The sequence below is a fragment of the Lacerta agilis genome, chromosome 3 (genome assembly GCF_009819535.1).
Source record: "Lacerta agilis isolate rLacAgi1 chromosome 3, rLacAgi1.pri, whole genome shotgun sequence".
Taxonomy (NCBI): Eukaryota; Metazoa; Chordata; class Lepidosauria; order Squamata; family Lacertidae; genus Lacerta; species Lacerta agilis.
Window position 1 is genome coordinate 113,850,825 of NC_046314.1, and position 20,304 is coordinate 113,871,128.

Genomic DNA, 20,304 nt, shown 5'->3' on the forward strand with positions numbered 1-20,304 from the left:
AACAATGAGTCCGTAAGTGACTGCGGAGGCCATTTCTGGACCCACACATCCTTCCACAGTGGGGACATAGGTTTCCGGGCGGGAGTTGATCACGGTGTGGATTTGCCAAGCATGCCTTCCTCTTAGCACGTTTCTCCTTTTTGTCCTGAGTTCGAGCATCTTCAATACCCACGACACTTTTGGTAAAGGCTGTTCTCCAACTGGAGAGGTCACAGACAAGTGTTTCCCAATTGTTGGTGTTTATACTACATTTTTTTAAAGATTTGCCTTTGAGAGAGTCTGTAAACCTCTTTTGATGACCACCAGCATTACGCTTCCCATTTTTAAGTTCATAATAGAGTAGTTGCTTTGGAAGACGATAATCAGGCATCCGCACAACACGTCCGGTCCATTGAGGTTGATGTTGAAGAATCATTGCTTCAACACTGGTGATCTTTGCTTCTTCCAGTACACTGGTATTAGTTTGCCTGTCTTCCCAAGTGATATGTAAAAATTTTTGGAGACACCGTTGATGGAATCTTTCGAGGAGTTGGAGACTGTTTGAGTAACGCAGTTTAGGCTCTTCCTCTCTGGGAACGGGTGACTGGGACAGGGAATGGAGGATCTCGCCTTGTAAAAGAACAGGGCCTTCATGTTTCTAGTCCTCAAGGTCTCCACAGAACCTGGTTTCTGCACATAAACACAGACGCTCCTTTCCTCCATCCAGACAAGGAAAGAGGCATTGTCAGGATTCAAGGACAAAGAAACATTCAAGGAGGTTGTGGAGGAAAACCACTGCGGGGTGTGGCCTGGGGAGACTTCTGAGGGCCAGACAGAGCGGTATAGGGGCCGCATCTCACCCCTGGTTTACGTGTGTGTAGGTTGTGCGGAAGGTGACACAACGGACACGCAACCTCAGGGCGTGGCATTCTCCACCTCTCTCTCTGTGCGCAGTCTCGGAAGCCCGGCTTTCCATCTCTGCTCACAATCCGCTGCTTGCTTAAGAAATTAATCGAAATTAAATGGTCTCAAACTTCTTCGCAGGACAGAGACCTGGAGAGGCTGCGTCGGAAATGGCTGAACACGCTTACGAAACGCCAGGAGTATTTAGATCAGCAGCTGCAGAAACTGGTTGGGAAGCCTGGTAAGCAAAAAAAATATGGTTTCTGCTGCTGGTTGTTGGGAAGCAAATAGTCTGGAGAAAGAGTCCAGAGGTAGGCTACAAGATGTATTACTCAAGCCTCCATGCTCAAAGAGAGTCTACCTCGGAGTGCTGCCCACCGGGGACAAACAACAGGGGAAGGTAGTGACCATAACGCCCTATTTGTGAGCTTCAATGGATATCTGATGGACTTCTGCCGAAGATCATGTGTCCCTTTTCAAATATATGGGGCATGTGGGCCACTGAGTTTTAATTGAGTTGATAGAGCTCATAGGCTTCCCCCATGGAATTATAGTTCTCTGGTAGGTGTTGATTCCCAGTTAGATCTCTCTAGCCCAGCCTTTCTGCAAGCTGGTGCCTTCCAGACGTTTTGGGCTCTTGTGGTTGGGCGGGGGGTTGGTCTAGATGACCGCCGGGGTCCCTTCCAACTCTACAGTTCTGCAATTCTGTGCATAGGATCCTGCGCTTAGGAGCCGTTGCCCTGGAGCAGATCACTGCCAGTTTAAGCTTCTGCTCTGGGGAAACCCACCAAAATTTATTATTATTATTATTATCATTATTATTATTATTATTTATTAAATTTGCATATAGCCCTTCATCCATAGATCTCAGGGCAGTTCAAGACATAAAAATAAAATGCAAAAACACAAAGTACGTGATAAAAACCAGAACAAAACACACACATACACTCTCTCTCTCTCTCTCTCTATTGTTATTTCATTTCATTTATTAATTGCTTCCTATGAAGCATATTGAAGTGATATAACAATACAATAATATAGATACAGATATAGATAGGGTGGTTGGTTGGCCCCCCGGTCAAGGATTCTTTAGCTGGGATTCCTGCATCACAAGGGGGTTGGACTAGATGAGCTCTGGGGTACCTCCCAATGCTACAATTCTGTGCTTCTGTAATGAGTCCCCATCAGTGGAAGCCCAGGCAAGGACTTCTGCTTGCACCTCAGAGCTTTCGCTCCCCCCACGCATGCGTGAAATTGACTCAGGGTGAGGGGGGGGCGTCATGGGGACCCCTACGTTGAACAGCATCTATGGGGGGCAGGAGGCGGGAAATGATTCCACTGGAAAAGTGAAAGACTTGCCCTGCAGTGTTCGAAACTCCTGTCGTTCTAGGCGCATTTTGCGATAGGGAATTTCATTAGGGCGAGGGGTTTCTGAGCCCTGGGCACAGTACCGCACCCAAGAGTCCAGATTAAAACTGCAGAGTGGAAGGAAAGGAGGTCCCTTTTCTGCCTCCCTACGTCCAGCTACTCTCTCGAAGACTGGAGAAGAGACCCTCTTAGGAATATTAGGGGGATGGGGTGGGCAGAGGAAGGACTAGACACGGGTCAGCAAACTTTTTCAGCAGGGGGCCGGTCCACTGTCCCTCAGACCTTGTGGGGGCGGACTATATTTTTAAAAATAAAAATAAAAATGAACGAATTCCTATGCCCCACAAATAACCCAGAGATGCATTTTAAATAAAAGGGCACATTCTACTTATGTAGAAACATGCTGATTCCCGGACTGTCCGCGGGCTGTATTTAGAAGGCGATTGGGCCGGATCCAGCCCCCGGGCCTTAGTTTGCCTACCCATGGGCTAGAGCAGGCGTCCCCAAACTCGGCCCTCCCAGATGTTTTGGGACTACAACTCCCATCATCCCTAGCTAACAGGACCGGTGGTCAGGGATGATGGGATTTGTAGTCCCAAAACAGCTGGAGGGCCAAGTTTGGGGGTGCCTGGACTAGAACATGTGAAAAAGGAACCCAGTATTTTAGCAGTAGTTCATTCATTTTCAGCTTCGTATTCTTGCTATTAAAAAAGCACACACAGACATTCTGTTGTAGCTTTTATATCTCAGTTTCTAACACTGTTGCACCGACAGAGCAATGTTGAATTCTTCCCTTATAAAGCAGTTGCATCTTCTATACCGTATTTTCCCGTCTATAAGACGTCCCTATGTATAAGACGCCCCCTATTTTTGGAGACCCCGATTTATAAAAATGGGAGGAGATCTATCTGTGTATAAGACACCCCCAAATTTTGGACATTAATTTTTAGGGGGGAAACCTAGTCTTATACACGGAAAAATACAGTATGTATAATTTCAAACCCAGTGCAGGTGCTGACTGCTGCAACCATGGCCTCTCCTTCCGTGAACGTTTTGTAAACTCCTGTGTTTTTAATTAACGAGCTTCTTGCCCCAGAGAATGGGGATATATATATATATATATATTTACTTTTTAAAGAACTTCATGTCTTTAAGGCGTTTGGGGACGAGCCAACCCACAAAGTTCTCTGGGGGCTGATCAGACATCAGATCCTTCAAAACATTAATCAAAACATTAAAAGTAGGGTAATAGAAGGCTGTGCGTTGAACGTAAATAACAATACAAGTACAATGAGAAGAATTGGAAGTCTTTTATTTAGAAATCCAATGAACAATTGTATAATAATGCAAATTCTTGTTTTGTAAATTCTTTCTTTTCTTGTCTCAATCTTTTCTTTTTTATCTTTATGTATGTATATATATTTGTATTTTAATCCAATAAATATGATTTTTTTAAAAAAACAACATTAAAAGTCAATTGCTCGGTTTCATTAAAAGTCAATTGCTGCCTTAAAAAAAACCAGCACGGGGAGGGAATTTGCTGTTCCGGGAGCCCCCAGCCGACCTCCGCCCTGTGTCACAGCAGTCGGGATAGGAGCCACGTGGGTGTTTGAGAAGCCCCGGCGGAAAGCTATAACTTGGTTGAACTCTTGCAGACAAAACAGAAGACGACACGGACCGGGAAGCCCAACTGCTGGAGATGAGGCTGACCCTTACGGAAGAAAGGAACGCGGTCATGGTGCCTTCCGCTGGGAGCGGGATTCCGGGATCGCCTGCGGAGTGGTAAGGCACATTTGCAAGGAGGCCACAGTGCAGTGCAGCAGAAGTTCTGCATTTTGCGCTCTCCTCTTTCACCCTCATTAAAAGGTTCTTTAATTCCTCCTCACTTTCTGCCATCAAGGTTGTGTCATCAGCATATCTGAGGTTGTTGATATTTCTTCCGGCAATCTTAATTCCGGCTTGGGATTCATCCAGCCCAGCCTTTCGCATGATGAATTCTGCATATAAGTTAAATAAGCAGGGAGACAATATACAGCCTTGTCATACTCCTTTCCCAATTTTGAGCCAATCAGTTGTTCCATATCCAGTTCTAACAGTAGCTCCTTGTCCCACATAGAGATTTCTCAGGAGGCCACCAACCTATGTGGCTTTAAGAGAGGATTTGGGAAGTGCACGGAGGAGGAGGAGAGGGCTATCGACAGTTACCGGCCAGGACAGCTGTTCTTTGCCTCCACGTTTTGAGGCAACCACACTTCTGAGTACCACTTGCCAGGAACCACAGAATGGAGAGAGGGCTCTGCTGCTTGGATCCTGCTTATGGGTTCCCCATAATGAGCATCTGGTTGGCCGCCGAGGACAGGATGCCGGACTAGATGGGCCACTGGCCTTGATCCGGCAGGCTCTTCTAGCTTAAGTATACAAGGGAGTAACTTGGCAGCCTAAGAGACAGGTGTGCCCTGCCGTGTCCCAGAAGCCATGGCAAAGCTTGAATTTGCGGAGTGACATTGTTTCCTCCTGCCTGAGATTCTTGAGAGAGTTTGAAATGACATCCGAGAGGGTGAAGGGCGAATGGGGAGGGTGGGGAAAGGGAAGGAAGGAAGGAAGGAAGGAAGGAAGGAAGGAAGGAGAGAAGGCAGAAGAAGCCGAAACGACCTGAATAATTTCCCCTAGGCTCCATATAACGCAAGCAGCAAAATGTCCTCTGCTTAAAGCAACGGGGTTATTAGCCAGAGTTTAATTATGATCCTCTTGTAGGAACGGAATCAATATTTATTGCTGCTGCACTTTAGCTGATTTGAAAGAAAAATGGTAATGCTAATTGCCCGGTTCATTCACTTAAGAAGGGGCCCGCTCCGTACTCGCGATAACCGCTTCGGTCAGAACACCGGCCTGGATTCCGGGTTTCACGTAGCTCCCCACCCTGCCAGAGTCCTCTGTAGTCAGCAGATATGCCGCGGAATCTTTCATTCGTGACGCTGGTAATAGAATCAGGTCCAGCCTGCCCTGGCCTCTGGGTCACAGGAGCTGCAGTTATCGGCAAGCCAGGAAATTCTACGCCCAAAACTGAATTTGAGGTCTGGTTAAGAGAGTGATCCGTCAGCCAGGGAGTCGCCAGTTCAAATATCATGTCGGCCGTGAACTTACTTACAAACTGATATCCATCAGCCTGAATTAACACCCCCACCCCCACCCTTCCAATCCCTTGCCTAATGAGAAAAGTAATGGCATTTTTTAAAGGGTTCTTATAAAGATTCCTGAGATAATATTTGTGAACTGTTCCAAGTACAGGGGGGAATGTCATATAAGTACCAGGTATTATTATTTCTTTAGAACGTCTGTAGCCTTCTTTTCAACCTCCTCGAAGTCAAGGTTGGATTCGGTTCTGATTTTAACCGTGAGTGGCCTACAGATCACTACAAACCAGAAGGGCCCTCCAGCCAGGGTTAGAATCTGAAAAGACATGGCACAGAAGGAAAGTGGGTTGAGAGGGAGGAGGAAATAAGCAAACTCAGAAACAAGGTTTTGCTTCTAAGGAGGTTGAAACGTTCAAGGAACGGAGGAGTCGAAAGTTGCTGGCCTCTCGGCTGCACCAGTGTAAAGGAGGAACATTTTAGCCGTATTCATGCCTTGCCGACAAAGGTCCGTATAGTTAAAGCTATGGTTTTCCCAGTAGTAATGTACGGAAGCGAGAGCTGGACCATAAAGAAGGCTGATCGCCGAAGAATTGATGCTTTTGAATTATGGTGCTGGAGGAGACTCTTGAGAGTCCCATGGACTGCAAGAAGATCAAACCTATCCATTCTCAAAGAAATCAGCCCTGAGTGCTCACTAGAAGGACAGATCCTGAACTTGAGGCTCCAGTACTTTGGCCACCTCATGAGAAGAGAAGACTCCCTAGAAAAGACCCTGATGTTGGGAAAGATGGAGGGCACAAGGAGAAGGGGACGGCAGAGGATGAGATGGTTGGACAGTGTTCTCGAAGCGACTAGCATGAGTTTGGCCAAACTGCGGGAGGCAGTGAAGGAAAGGCGTGCCTGGCGTGCTCTGGTCCATGGGGTCACGAAGAGTCGGACACGACTGAACGACTGAACAACAACAACAATGCTTTACCTCGCGTATTTTAGGTAAACGCCTGACGTGTTTTAAGATTACATCTGAATATGTTGAATGGAATCTTTGTCCACACCACCTTGGAATCTTGCAGGTCCTAGAACCACTGCCACAACTGCATTTCACATCTTAGCAAAACTGTTTGCAGTTTGCAGAACACCTCCAAACCGACCTGAGGAATGGCAGGGAACCTTTTCTGAGGGCCTGAGACGTTGCCTAGATAATATTTCTGCCGCTTGCCCTTTGCAGATAGCTGTCAAAAACCATGCCGCTTAATGCCTTTGGCCCATCGCTCTGCAGTATCCGTGTAACCGAGAGACTGGTTTGAATTAACTTGCTTATTTTGCAATTACCTAACTACATGCGCTTGGAGTAAGCAGCGTGGGTGAGCTCCTTAGCGTTTGACACCAACACATGCTTGTTTCTGCTACCGAGAATGCAGCCCTGGTTGAAAAGAGGCCCTCAAAGTACTGAATGTCCTCTGCGTCTAGCAGAGTAAATTGAGAGCCCACCAAGGTTACCGTTGCCTTGACCTACAATTGCCTGGGTACTGAGTGTAATAACACGGTTGCCGTGATGCTCTCAGGGACGTGTCCTCTGTTAAATCTGCCTCCATTGATATGCCAGTGTTGACTGCGTCTCTCTCTTTAGGACCCCTGTGCCAGGTATGGAGACGCACATCCCAGTCATCTTCCTTGATTTAAACGGTAAGTGAGATCAGAAACGACAACACTTAAGGGATGCGGAAAGGAATGCAGCAAGAATTGTGTTGGGGGCGGGGAGTGAATGAAAGGCAGACGTTCCAAGTGGCGGCTCGTGGTGTCAGTCAACCATCGAACCGTCCAAAACACTGTCCTAGGTACCACTTTTGTATCATCATCATCATTATTCTTCAATTTATAAACCACCCTTTATCCAAAGGTCCAAGGGCGCTGTACAACACAGAACGTAATTTACGCAGCAAAATGATGAAAGCATGAAACAAAATAATGCACAGCATGTTAATGAAATTTTGAGACCTGCAGGTATAAGACGGTATACAAATTTACACAAACAGTAATAATAATAATAATAATAATAATAATAATAATAATAATAATAATAATAATAGAAATACCGCATTTTTCGCTCCATAAGACGCACTTTTTCCTCCTAAAAAGAGGCTAACTAAAATCAGTCCTAAGACAGTCTCTGCCTGCTGGCTCTTGATCTGGAAAGACACGACATGCAAGGAAAAGGGAAAGGGGAGGGAAGAGGGAAAAGCAAGCACAAGTTCTTCAAGTTGCTGTTCTTACGATGCAGTTGATTTATGCACACTCTGGGTTTAGCTGATCCTCAAAAAACCAGGGCTTTTCCCTTTGCAAAGAAAGCTGCAAAACTTTTAGCTGATCCTCAAAAAAACAGGGCTTTTAGAAGAGGAAGACCAGAAAAATATATTTTTTCTTGTTTCCTCCTCTAAAAACGAGGTGCGCCCTATGGTCCGGTGCGCCCTATGGAGCGAAAAATGCGGTAATCATGCCAGCAGTCTTCCCTCCCCCCCCCCATTTAACAGGCTGTAGATTGTTTAGTAATGCCCATTTCATAGAAGACACATTGGCAATGCCCACCCAAACAAGAGGGGAAAGGATGCACATCTTCCAAAAATCATAATGCGTATAAAAAAGCAGCCCCTGCCCTCTGTTAAGCAACAACAACTAAATTCTCAATTTGGTTACCAGCTGGGCAACAGCTACCACTGTTTATATTGCAGGAGTTGCTTTTGGTGGAGAGGGTTTGCCTTGTCCAGAGTTTCCTGTTGAGCCTGCAACCCAGGGTTTCCCAGGTCCGCTGTGCTAGGGTTGCACAGCACATCCTGAACTTCTCCCTCCCTCCCTTTCTACAGCGGATGACTTCAGCTCTCAGGATAACCTCGACGAGCCAGAAGCTGGCGGCTGGGACGCCACCCTGGTCGCCGAAGACGAGGACGAATTCTTCGAGCTGCAGATTGTGAAGCACCACGAGAGCGAGGTAAGGCACAGAGCGAGCCGTAAGCTCCCTTTCCGAGGCTGCCAACGGAGCAACGTTAACAGCAGCCCTGGGAGAGATGTGATCAGTATCACTTCTTCATACAGTGGTACCTTGGTTCTCAAACTTTATCCGTTCCCGGAAGCCTGTTCCAAAACCAAAGCGTTCCTGAACCAAGGCACGCTTCCCCATAGAAAGCAATTCAAAACAGATTAATCCGTTCCAGACTTTTAAAAACAACACCCCCAAAACAGCAATTTAACGTGGTTTTTACTATCTAACAAGACCATTGATCCATAAAATGAAAGCAATAATCAATGTACTGTATTATAAAAAGAATAAGAAATCAAGATAACAAACTTTTTATAAAAGAATGGAAATGGTTTATTGAATATTTACAGATAAACTGTAAACAGATAAGAACATTCGTAGGATTATTGTAATAACCTGCAGTTTGATAAGAGTATATATTTAAAGTTGATAAACAAATGAGCAAATTAGGTGCATTTGGATATGCATAAGACATTAAAAAAAATAACTTTAACGAACCGCAGAAAGAGGGGGGAAGGAAGTCAGGTTTTGAAATGTTAAAACGATTGTAAAATTAATGAAATGTATAAACCTGAAAAGTAATAATAATAAAAAAGGCCTGATGGGGGGAAGCCAGTCTAACTTCACTAGGCAGGGAGTTCCAAAGTTTGGGAGCGGCCACTAGGAAGGCCCCTTCCCCAGTTGTGAGCCTCTTTGAGTGTGGTTTTACCCTGGAAATGTGGCTTACAGACAAACAAGGATGTTGGTGTGTGGACCAAGGATGTTGTGTTTGTGTGTTGTTTCTCAGGTGAAGGCTGAAGCTTCCTGGGACTCCACAGTCCACAACTGCGCACAGCTCAGCAGAGGAACAGCCACCGAGCAGAGGGTCTTCCTGATTGTCCGAGTGACGGTACAGCTCAGCCACCCGGCCGAGATGCAGCTGGTCCTCCGCAAGCGGATTTGCGTCAGCGTCTACGGCAAGCAGGTACTGCAGCCCTCCTAGGCGCTAACTATCTCTCGGCATGGTGCAGCTGCACTCCTAGAAGCATTCCTGCCATTGCAGCGAGCAGGAAATCCCAAGGAACGGTTTTGATCAGGGGTCAGCAACCTTTTTCAGCAGGGGGCCAGTCCACCATCCCTCAGACCTTGTGGGGGGCCGGACTATATTTTGGGGGAAAAAATAAAATGAACGAATTCCTATGCCCCACAAATAAGCCAGAGATGCATTAGAAATAAAAGGACACATTCTACTCATGTAAAAACATGCTGATTTCTGGACCGTCCGTGTGTCGGATTGAGAAGGCGATTGGGCCGCATCCAGCCCACGGGCATTAGGTTGCCTACCCCTGATTTTGATGAAGCCCGTGTCTCTTAACATGGGACGAGGTGGAAATATTGGGGCAAAGCTCTGCTTGTTGCTAACAGCGGCTGCCTCAAAACAGCGGTGGAGCAAGCCGATTGGGCACCTGCGGCGGTGCGTGTGCCCTGTGCCCAGGGGCGGAGCCAGCTGCCCGTGGGGGCGGAGCCAATCGGGGCAGAACGCTCTGTGGGGCCTCTGGAGTCTGCCTGCCTCCTCCCACTCAGCCGCCCTACAGCTGAGGCGGAAGGCGGCAGGCGGACTGTTTGGGGCAGCGCGGAGCCTGTGCGCACCCAAACCACCGTGTCTCCCCCAGGAGAGATGCGTGGCTCGGGCGCGCTGCAGGCCCCGCGGTGAGTGCCACCCGCCATTTTGTCACCCCCCCTCAATGGTGACACATGGGGCGCCCCGCCCCCAACACACACCCCTTCCTCCGCCCCTGCGTCAAAAGAAATGGCTGTCTTTCTAGTTTAGTGTTTTCAATTAAAAATGACTTTTGCCGTGTCCCCTTTTCCTCTGCTGCTTTGATCCCTGGGCATTTGGAAACGGGGACCCACTGGCTTCACCCACCAGCTTTGGGACTACAAGCTTAACCCTCCTGCCTCAACTGACTCTCTTTCTTTCCTTTCCCTCCTCTCTTCCTTGCTCCGGGCTCCGTGGCAGTCGCGAGAACGCTGCAGAGAGGCTTCAGGAGGGTAGTAGCCCATTGCCGATTCTGCACCCGTGCCAATGCCTCTTTATGCATGGCTTCGATGTGTGCAAGGAGCTGAAGTACACAGGACCACTCGTGTTGTAGCATCCTTTGCCGCTGGAATAAGATGCTTCATTCATTCCCCTTGGTGCCTTGTGGGTTGTTTTTCTTTTCTTTTTTTGTAAACAGGCAGTGTTGGGCAGGTTGTGTACTTTCATGGGCCTTTGCTGCATGTGAGCAAAGTGTGCTTCAGCAAATCTACGTTGCCAGCAGGCCACCCCATCTCTTGTCATCTCATGTAGCCAGCTTTGTTTTGGCGGCGTTTGTGACCCCCTTTTCTGTTGCCCTGTGTGCTGGGGTGTGGCTTCTTTTTTCACCCTGAAACTCAGGGTGCTGTTGTGGTTTGTGCAACGGTTTTTAACTTCCCTTAATTCAGTATAGGTTGGGTTTCCTTACGTTATCCCTTGTGCTTTTCTGCGCTGGGGGGGGAGATGGGGGAAGAAGTCCTCGCAGCACGCGGGAGAGATGCGAGCAGAACAAAAGCAATGCCTTTCAATGCAGAGGGTTGGACTAGATGACCCTTGGGGTGCCTTCCAGCTCTACAGTTCTATGATTCTGTGATGCTTTTCCTTTTCACCCCATAACCTCCTCCAGAGGAGGGCAACCAAAATGGTCAAAGGCCTGGAAACGATGCCTTATGAGTAACGGCTTAGGGAGCTGGGTATGTTTAGCCTGGAGAAGAGAAGGTTAAGGGGTGATATGATAGCCATGTTCGAATATATCAAAGGATGTCCTATAGAGGAGGGAGAAAGGTTGTTTTCTGCTGCTCCAGAGAAGCGGACACGGGGCAATGGATTCAAACTACAAGAAAGAAGATTCCACCTAAACATTAGGAAGAACTTCCTGACAATAAGAGCTGTTCGAGAGTGGAATTTGCTGCCAAGGAGTGTGGTGGAGTCTCCTTCTTTGGAGGTCTTTAAGCGGAGGCTTGACAGCCATCTGTCAGGAATGCTTTGATGGTGTTTCCTGCTTGGCAGGGGGTTGGACTGGATGGCCCTTGGGGTCTCTTCCAACTCTAGGATTCTATGATTCTGTGAACCTCTGGGCCTGTTTCGCTGTCAATTCTCCTGGGGTCGTATGAACCCATGGAATGCACTTAAATATCTCATTTGCCCACATTTCTTTTCAGCTGCTAGCTTTTGGGGGGAAACCTTGGAAGTGGAGCATTTGGGGGAATTGCAAAACTTCACCCGCCCACCTTTGCAGGAACTTCCTGTTGATTCCCAGCAGCCACTGACAGCAGCCTTCTCCTCCCTGAGGAGCTCTCAAGCTTGGATCTTTCCCAGCCCTTTCTCCCAGAGGTGGTTGTATTGGAGATGTTGAGGATCAGACATGGGACCTTCTGCTTTGCAGACCATGACCTCCACTCCTCAGCTGTGACCCCCCTCCGTGTTTTCCACACACCCTCCACAAATTCCTTTCCTGCGCCGCCTGCGGAGCTCCTTGGGCTTCTTAGCTATTCATCGCCGCCACCGACATGCAGCCCAAATGTGCATTTCAAAAGCGTATCAATAACCTTCCGTTAGGCACCCAGTCGTTTTGCAGCAAGCTTGGGATGACTCATCTCTGCATTAATTCAGGAGTCGGGATTTTAACCTCCCCAGGCACCCTGTCAGCATAAACAATGGCTGTGCCCCGTCTTAAATCATTGCTGGCAATGATCTCTCTGGCCAAGGATTCAGTGGACAGACTCGTCTGCAATTCGAAGCACAAATAACTCTGAGCTCACGAGAGAAAAAAAAAAGAGAATAAGATAGAGGCTTGCGCTAGTTTAGTTCTGCAGGTTAAGTCGCCACCTTCCTAGGTTTTCTGTAATTCATTTGTTCGTTTGCAGCATTTATACCCTGCCCAAAGAGGCTAACTAAAATCAGTCCTAAGACAGCCCCTGCCTGCCGGCTCTTGATCTGGAAAGACACGACATGCAAGGAAAAGGGAAAGGGAAGGGAAGAGGGAAAAGCAAGCACAAGTTCTTCAAGTTGCTGTTCTTACGATGCAGTTGATTTATGCACACTCTGGGTTGTCTGGAGGAGCAGCAACTCCCCGATACCAGTGTTGGTTCTGGCTCACTTTCCCCTGATAAAGAACAGTAAACCCCCCAGAAACACCTCTCCCCCCCCCAGCTTAAATCTAGGAGCAGAGCTGGTAGCCAGGAGGACACAATTTTCCCCTTGCAGGAGGGGAAGTTACCATCCTCCTTCACTGATGCCACTGGCAGATCTGACGGTCTTGCGCTCCCTGGAAGAGCAGGTGGCAACATCCAGACCAGGGATAGGGTTACAAATCCTGTTTCCAGTGTGGCATGGAGCCTCTCAGACACACTCAGTCCCACAGATCCTTCCATCTGCAGGAAAGATTGGGGAGGGGGGAGGTCCCAGAAACCAGGACAACCGACATATATTTCCTTGCACCAAATGCAGAGCTGCGCATGCTTTTTCTTTGATACATTCCAGGGGGTTGGACTAGATGGCATCTGGGTTCCTTTCCAGCTCTACAATTCTGTGTATTGGGTTTTCTTCCCCTCCGCTGCCTCCACCCCGCCTTTCCATCGAGAGCTAGTGTGGTGTAGTGGTTAAGAGCGGTAGACTCGTAATCTGGTGAACCGGGTTCGCGTCTCCGCTCCTCCACATGCAGCTGCTGGGTGACCTTGGGCTAGTCACACTTCTTCGAAGTCTCTCAGCCCCACTCACCTCACAGAGTGTTTGTTGTGGGGGAGGAAGGGAAAGGAGATTGTTAGCCGCTTTGAGACTCCTTCGAGTAGTGATAAAGCGGGATATCAAATCCAAACTCTTCTTCTTCTTCCATTTAAGAATAGCTCTTTGGTTTTTATACCAATTCCTTGCACGCTCTGAAAGGTTGCCATGGGTTTAAACGGGATCAATTTGAATACAATTGCTTAAAAGCAGGTGACAGATCAACTAAATCCTTTCTCAGCTGGCTGGTGGTCATACTTGTACATATGTCTGTTTTGGGTGGAACAGGAACAGGAATTGCAGATTGTAAAAGGCCTCTATTTTGGGAGCTGCTTGTTCTTCTCTCACGCTCGGCTGCTGCTGCTGTGCATATTGGCTTCCTCCCATTGAAAGAGTCCTTCTTGTATTTTCCATCAACTTATTTGAAGCTGCAAGTTCTCCTCTTTCCCCCCCACCTCCCAGGGTTTTGCTCAGAGTTTCCTGAGAAGAATGTCTTACCGAAGTTCCGTTCCTGGTTGCGGAGTCACCTTTGAAATCGTCTCAAATATCCCAGAGGTGAATATATATATAGATATATATATTTTGCAGAGCTAAGAAAGGGGTGGGGGGAAGCCTCTTCCCTCAACTGCTGTCTTATACTTGTATAGAGCATTGGCGACAAGAGAACGGGCCTTTTCTGTGGTGGCCCCCTGATTGCGGAACGCTCACCCCAGAGAGGCTCGCCTGGCACTATCATTACATGTCTTTAAGTGCAAAGGCAAAAAACATTCCTCTTGACCTAGGCCTATGGCTGTTAAATAATCTATGGCCTGTAAAAGTGTGGGGAAGAGGACTGTTATTATGATGACTGTTTTATTTTTAGGCTGTCTGTCAGTTTGAATTTATCATCTCAGAGAGCTGTGCTAGAAGACCCTTTGGGTCCCTTCTAACTCTACAATTCTGAGAATCTAATCTTGAGTCTTTGTGCATTGGAATAAGGCACCCAATGCCTGGGGAGCCATGTGTTGGGGGGGGGGAGAATCTCAGGGCCAGTGGCCTCTCATATGTGGCCCTTAGAAGTCGTCCCCCCCAGGCCACGCCCTTTCCCCATGCCCTCGCCCTCCTTGGCACCCCGAGTTCCACTGGCTGCCTGTACGTAGCCTGTCCTCGGACCCTGATAATGTGTCCCTGCGTTGAAACCTGTGTGCTGTGTAAAATTTGCATCCGTTGCTCCACCCACTATCGCCTCTGGCCCTTCAGAGGTTGCCCAGAAGGCAATGTAGCTCTCAGGCTAGAAAATTTCTCCCGCTCTTGCTTTAGGCCAGGCATCCCCAAACTTGGCCCTCCAGATGTTTTGGGACTACAATTCCCATCATCCCTGACCACTGGTCCTGTTAGTTAGGGGTGATGGGAGTTGTAGTCCCAGCATCCCCTTAAAAGTGCAATGCAAGTTTCCTCCACTCTGGAAGTTTTCCTCTTGATTTTCATCTGGGTCTAGGGCATCTGTCTACCAGCTCCATCTGGTACGCAGGCTGAGACCCCCCCCTGCCCGCAGACTGTCTCGCCAGAGTGGTGCATGCTCTGGTTATCTCCCGCTTGGACTACGGCGATGCGCTCTACGTGGGGCTACCTTTGAAGGTGACCTGGAAACTACAATTAATCCAGAATGCGGCAGCCAGACTGGTGACTGGGAGCGGCCGCCGAGACCATATAACACCGGTCCTGAAATACTTTGGCTCCCAGTATGTTTTCAAGCACAATTCAAAGTGTTGGTGCTGACCTTGAAACCCTAAACGGCCTCGGTCCATTATACATGAAGGAGCGTCTCCACCCCCATCATTCAGCCCGGACACTGAGGTCCAGCTCCAAGGGCCTTCTGGCGGTGCCCTCCTTGCGAGAAGTGAGGTTACAGGGAACCAGAAACAGGGCCTTCTCGGTGGTGTCGCCCGCCCTGTGGAACTCCCTCCCACCAGATGTGGGGAAACACAGCCAGATGAGTGGGGTATAAATAATAAATTATTATTGTAGTATTATTATTATTATTATTATTATTATTATTATTATTATTATTATTGGAGGGGAGACTGGTATTGCACTCCTCTGGTCCTATTTGCAGGCTTCCCATTAAGGATTATTATTATCGGAGCGCGACTTACTCCAGCCGTCTTGTCTTCCTTCCAGGATGCCCAGGGTGCAGAGGAGAGGGAGGCCCTGGCGAGAATGGCCGCCAACGTTGAGAACGCAGCTTCAGCCGATTCGGAAGCCCGGATAGAGAAGTACCTTCGGAGTGTCCTGGCCGTTGAGAATATCCTTACCTTGGACCGGCTGCGTCAGGTGAGCAGGTGCCGAGTCGAAACGCCACGTGGCTATTGGTTTGCTGTAGAGGTTTGGCCTCCGATGCAAAATCACAGAACCCTGGGAATTCTTCCTGTTGGATTCCTGTTTGTAATAAATGGATAAAAAATTTTTTGGAAGAATATTACGTTTGTGTTCCTCATGTCTGCAAAGGACAGGTGTTGGTGTTCCCCACCCCCCTTGTCTTCGTTCAGCTCAGGTATTTACCGTTCCTCTTGTTTCTGAAAGACCTACATTGGTCCTGAAATACCTACATTGGTTCCCAGTATGTTTCCAGGCACAATTCAAAGTGTTGGTGCTGACCTTGAAACAAAATAGAAAATTATTTCCAGTAGCACCTTTCCAGTGCTGACCTTAAAAGCCCTAAACGGCCTTGGCCCTGTATATCTGAAGGAGCATCTCCACCCCCATTGCTCAGCCTGGACACTGAGGTCCAGCGCTGAGGGCCTTCTGGCGGTTCCCTCCCTGCGAGAAGCGAAGTTACAGGGCCTTCTCGGTAGTGGCTCCCTCTCTGTGGAACGCCCTCCCATCAGATGTCAAGGAAATAAACAAAACAACTATCTGACTTTTAGAAGACACCTGAAGGCAGCCCTGTTTAGGGAAGTTTTTAACGTTTGATGTTTTGTCGTGTTTTTAATATTCTGTTGGGAGCCACCCACATTGAGCGGGGTATAAATGAATTATTATTTATATTATTATTATTATTATTACTACTACTACTACTACTACTACTACTATTATTTATATTATTATTATTTCTCTGTTGCAGGAGGTTGCGGTGAAGGAACAGCTAACGGGCAAAGGAAAGCTGTACCGAAAGAGCCTCAGCTCGCCCAACGTCAACCGAGTGAGTCTCCACAACTGTGTTTCCCCTGCCCCGGGAAATGCTTGGCGATGGTGGGCGGCAGTGCAGCAGAGAAATGTGGCACCTCTTCTTGCAGCTGGGGAATAGTATGTGCTTGGGAACGGGGGACCACCCCCCCAGTCTCAGTACCTTTGTAAGCACACCTGTCCTTCAGGTGAGGGCTGGCATCCACCTCTGCTGCCAAGCCAAGAAGGGCATGAGCAGAGGTGTGTGTGGAAGGCTCCAGAATCCACGTGGGAGCTCAGCTCACCTATTATTGCATACCTTTTCCTGAAGTTTTAAAATCAAGTTTTCCAAAATTTCACACCTACATCTCAATACATAATAAAAACTCCCCCCCCGACTTCCCACCCGCTTTTCCATGGTGTTTCTGTTTCCACGTAGTTTTCTGTCTCTTAAACCTTAACAAAGCTACTATGATCTTTAACCCCTTCTGCTGCTCATAGTTCAAATCCTGCTCACGTGTTCATCATATGATAATATTTCAAAACATTCACCATTAGGTTCCCTTATTTTAGCTGTTGACTTTTGCCACACACATACAAAAAAAAAAGTTAGCAAAGGTTTCTTCTTCTTCTTCTTCTTTTTTTGAAGTCCCCTCTTCCTTTTCACCTTCCAGCTCTCCGGAAGTCGCCAGGATCTGAACCCGCCGTACAGCCTCGCAACTTACAAAGTAAGGTTTCAGAATTGCTTAGCAGGGTTGTGTTCTTTTTGTTGTTGTTGTTGTTGTTTTTGTTTTAAAAACGTTTACGATTGAGCCCACCCTAGCAGGACGAAAAATGCCCCGTTAGGAGCATAGACAGCTGTGTTGCGCTGATCCCAGCCATTGGTCCACCTAGCTCAGTATTGCTTTCACTGGCAGGCAGCAGCTTTGCAGGACTTCAGACAAGGATGCCGCCCAGCCTCGCCTGGAGAAGCCAGGGATTGAATTTGGGACCTTCTGCATGTTAGGCGTGCCTGGCGTGCTCTGGTCCATGGGGTCACGAAGAGTCGGACACGACTGAACGACTGAACAACAACAAGCATGTTAGGATGTGAATAGTTGCTAGGAGAGATTCTATTTATTAGAAGCAAAGCTACAGGGAACCAGGCAGAGGGCCTTTTCGGTAGTGGCGCCCGCCCTGTGGAACTCCCTCCCATCAGGGGTTATCAGAAATAGACAACTACCAGACATTTAGAGGACACCTGAAGGCAGCCCTGTTTAGGGAAGCTTTTAATGTGTGATATTTTTGTATTTGATTTTTGTTGGAAGCCGCCCAGAGTGGCTGGGGAAATCGAGCCAGATGGGCAGGGTACAAATAATAATAATAATAATAATAATAATAATAATAATAATAATAATATCCTTCCTTCCTCATGTTTGTGAGTTCAGAGCTATCCCTTTGCAGCTTCAAAGGGAAGCTTAGGTAGGCTAGCTTAGGTAGCCCAAACATTTTTCGGGTTGTGAAATGCCCTTGCACTTTAGCACTTGTGTCCATTACAGTGGTACCTCTGGTTACGTACTTAAATTCGTTCCGGAGGTCCGTTCTTAACCTGAAACTATCCTTAACCGCTTTTGCTAATGGGACCTCCCGCTGCCGCTGCGCCACCACGGCGCGATTTCTGTTCTTACCCTGAAGCAAAGTTCTTAACCTGAAGCGTTATTTCTGGGTTAGTGGAGTTCTTAACCTGAAGAAGAGAAGAAGAAGAAGAAGAAGAGTTTGGATTTGATATCCCGCTTCATCACTACCCGAAGGAGTCTCAAAGCGGCTCACATTCTCCTTTCCCTTCCTCCCCCACAACAAACACTCTGTGAGGTGAGTGGGGCTGAGAGACTTGAGAGAAGTGTGACTAGCCCAAGGTCACCCAGCAGCTGCATGTGGAGGAGCGGGGAAGCGAACCTGGTTCCCCAGATTACGAGTCTACCGCTCTTAACCACTACACCACACTGGCTCTCAAGCGTATGTAACCCGAGGTACCACTGTAAGTGCAAACTGGGGGAGGACCGTAGCAGGTGCAATCTCGGGCACCTCCAGGAAAGGCTGGGAGGGAATTCTGCCCGGAACCCCGGAGAGCTGTTGGCAGTCATTGCAGACAGCGCTGAGCTAGGTAGACCAGTGGCTCAGACTCAGTGAGAGGCAGCTTCCTCCATCCACAACTAAGCACTTTCTCAGTCCTGTTGTTTTCGGTGAGAGAGAGTTGGGTGCTTCCTTGATTCTCCTGCTTGGAAGTCAACGGGACTTGAGCGCTTCGCTTCCGCTGGGCTGCGCCTCGTGGTTTGTCTCTGGAAGAGCCGTAGCTTCCGCTGGAAAAGCGTTGGAGGAAATCCGTGGCTCCTTTTTGCGGGGCGGGGGGGGGGGGGGCTTCTGCATTTCCCGATATTTCTGTCGGATTCCGGAGCATCTGCAAAACGACCCGTGAAGGCATGTCCCCTTTGACCGAGCCAAGGGGAACTTTTAAATTTGCGCTGGGGTAGGGAGGGCTGGGTGTGCAGAATCATTCGTAATCTGGATTTTCATTGTTCTCTTCTCTCTTTCTTTTATGTTTTTGTTTCTTAACCCTTCATCGGTATCCACCCTTCATTGCATGTGTCAGTATCCAAAGGTCCAGGCAGAGGTAACTAATTCATTAGGTTCACCTAATGAACGGATAAATCTCTTATCCCATTCTGGAGTGCTTTCCCGTGAACCCCCTTGCTCACTAACCCTTAAAACCTGCTTTGGAAATGCTGTTGTCATTCTTCGTTTTCACCCTGTGCTTAGTTAACCTGGGAGTAGGCGTAACACTTCGGAAGGTGGTGGTCAATGTGGAATGCGCATTGCTCCCTTAGCCGGGAGCCTGCCGACTTTATCCGACTGGTCAAATAAGTCTTGCTTCTGATATCCTGTCTCTTGTACAGTGCCATCAATTTGCAGAGAACTTTAGACCACAAAATAAGCCCCAGGCACGTTGGGTATCTGCCCCAAAGACCCTACAGTGTTGACAAAAAGCACGTGGGGATAAAAATGTGTAGCAGTAGATGCACACGAGCCAATAGATAAGAGAAGATAAGATTTCTTTATTGTCATTGTAAATACAATGAAATGGGATGCTTTCCCTTAAAGACAACACAAAACATTACTTGTGCAGCGATTGATATAGCATAGAACTGAAAGGTTGAAAATATCTCAATGCAATAGAATTATAAGCATAAACAAGCGCATAGATCAAGTGTGTTGGACTTCACAGAGGGAGATCAGAATCCTGCCCCAACAGCGAACAGCTGGGCCCTTCTGGGAAGTCAACAAGGCAGGACATGAAGACGAAACCCAAAACTTTGTTTGTGCCCAGGCACCTAGTATTCGGTGCTATACTGCCACTGAACATGGAGGTTTTGTTTCGCTATCAAGCCCGCTGCCGTCCTCCAGTGAATTTATCTAACGTTGCTTTCTACATTTGGTTCATCCCAGATCCAATGTCCAATTATCCACCCTGAATTTAGTAAGTAAAGCTAGGCTAGAAATGTTAAAACAGTGAGCACGGAGCCAGTCTTCATGACCAAACCGTTGAGGTCCATCTATGGGACGGGTGACTTTGTATAGCCTTCAGTAGTTAACGGATCCTTTGGCATGTCGCCGGCCTTGCAGTTTGGCCCATCGGTAAGTGACCGCTGTCCAGTAGACTCTTCAGCGGGCACACTAAGTGTCGGCCAGGTTGTAGATTTGGCTGCACCCCCAAGCAGGCGCATGGCACACCCACGCACCCATGCCAAGGCCTGCAGAGGCCCCTGCTGTCCACAGTCACAAAAATCTCCATTTTTGGTGTCCCAGGCCCCCACTCTCCAAACGCCAAAATCCCAGATTCAGAATAAGCTGTGTGGAACGTCCCTGCTCTTTTGCAAATTTAGAATGAAACGTGGGGGGTGGTTCTTGACGGTACCTGAACATGACTTCGG

At 48.0% G+C, this 20,304-nt stretch overlaps 1 protein-coding gene across 1 annotated transcript in view; it reads left to right on the forward strand.

Moving 5' to 3' along the window:
• KIF13B (kinesin family member 13B) overlaps nucleotides 1-20,304 on the forward strand; it is a 172,769-nt gene that overhangs the window by 122,796 nt on the left and 29,669 nt on the right. The window contains exons 27-35 of the mRNA XM_033145167.1: nucleotides 1,024-1,123; nucleotides 3,906-4,032; nucleotides 7,012-7,067; nucleotides 8,243-8,367; nucleotides 9,203-9,379; nucleotides 13,655-13,747; nucleotides 15,353-15,505; nucleotides 16,296-16,373; nucleotides 17,011-17,064. Coding sequence (XP_033001058.1) covers nucleotides 1,024-1,123; nucleotides 3,906-4,032; nucleotides 7,012-7,067; nucleotides 8,243-8,367; nucleotides 9,203-9,379; nucleotides 13,655-13,747; nucleotides 15,353-15,505; nucleotides 16,296-16,373; nucleotides 17,011-17,064 — 963 coding nt within the window. The remainder of the gene's footprint in view (nucleotides 1-1,023; nucleotides 1,124-3,905; nucleotides 4,033-7,011; nucleotides 7,068-8,242; nucleotides 8,368-9,202; nucleotides 9,380-13,654; nucleotides 13,748-15,352; nucleotides 15,506-16,295; nucleotides 16,374-17,010; nucleotides 17,065-20,304) is intronic.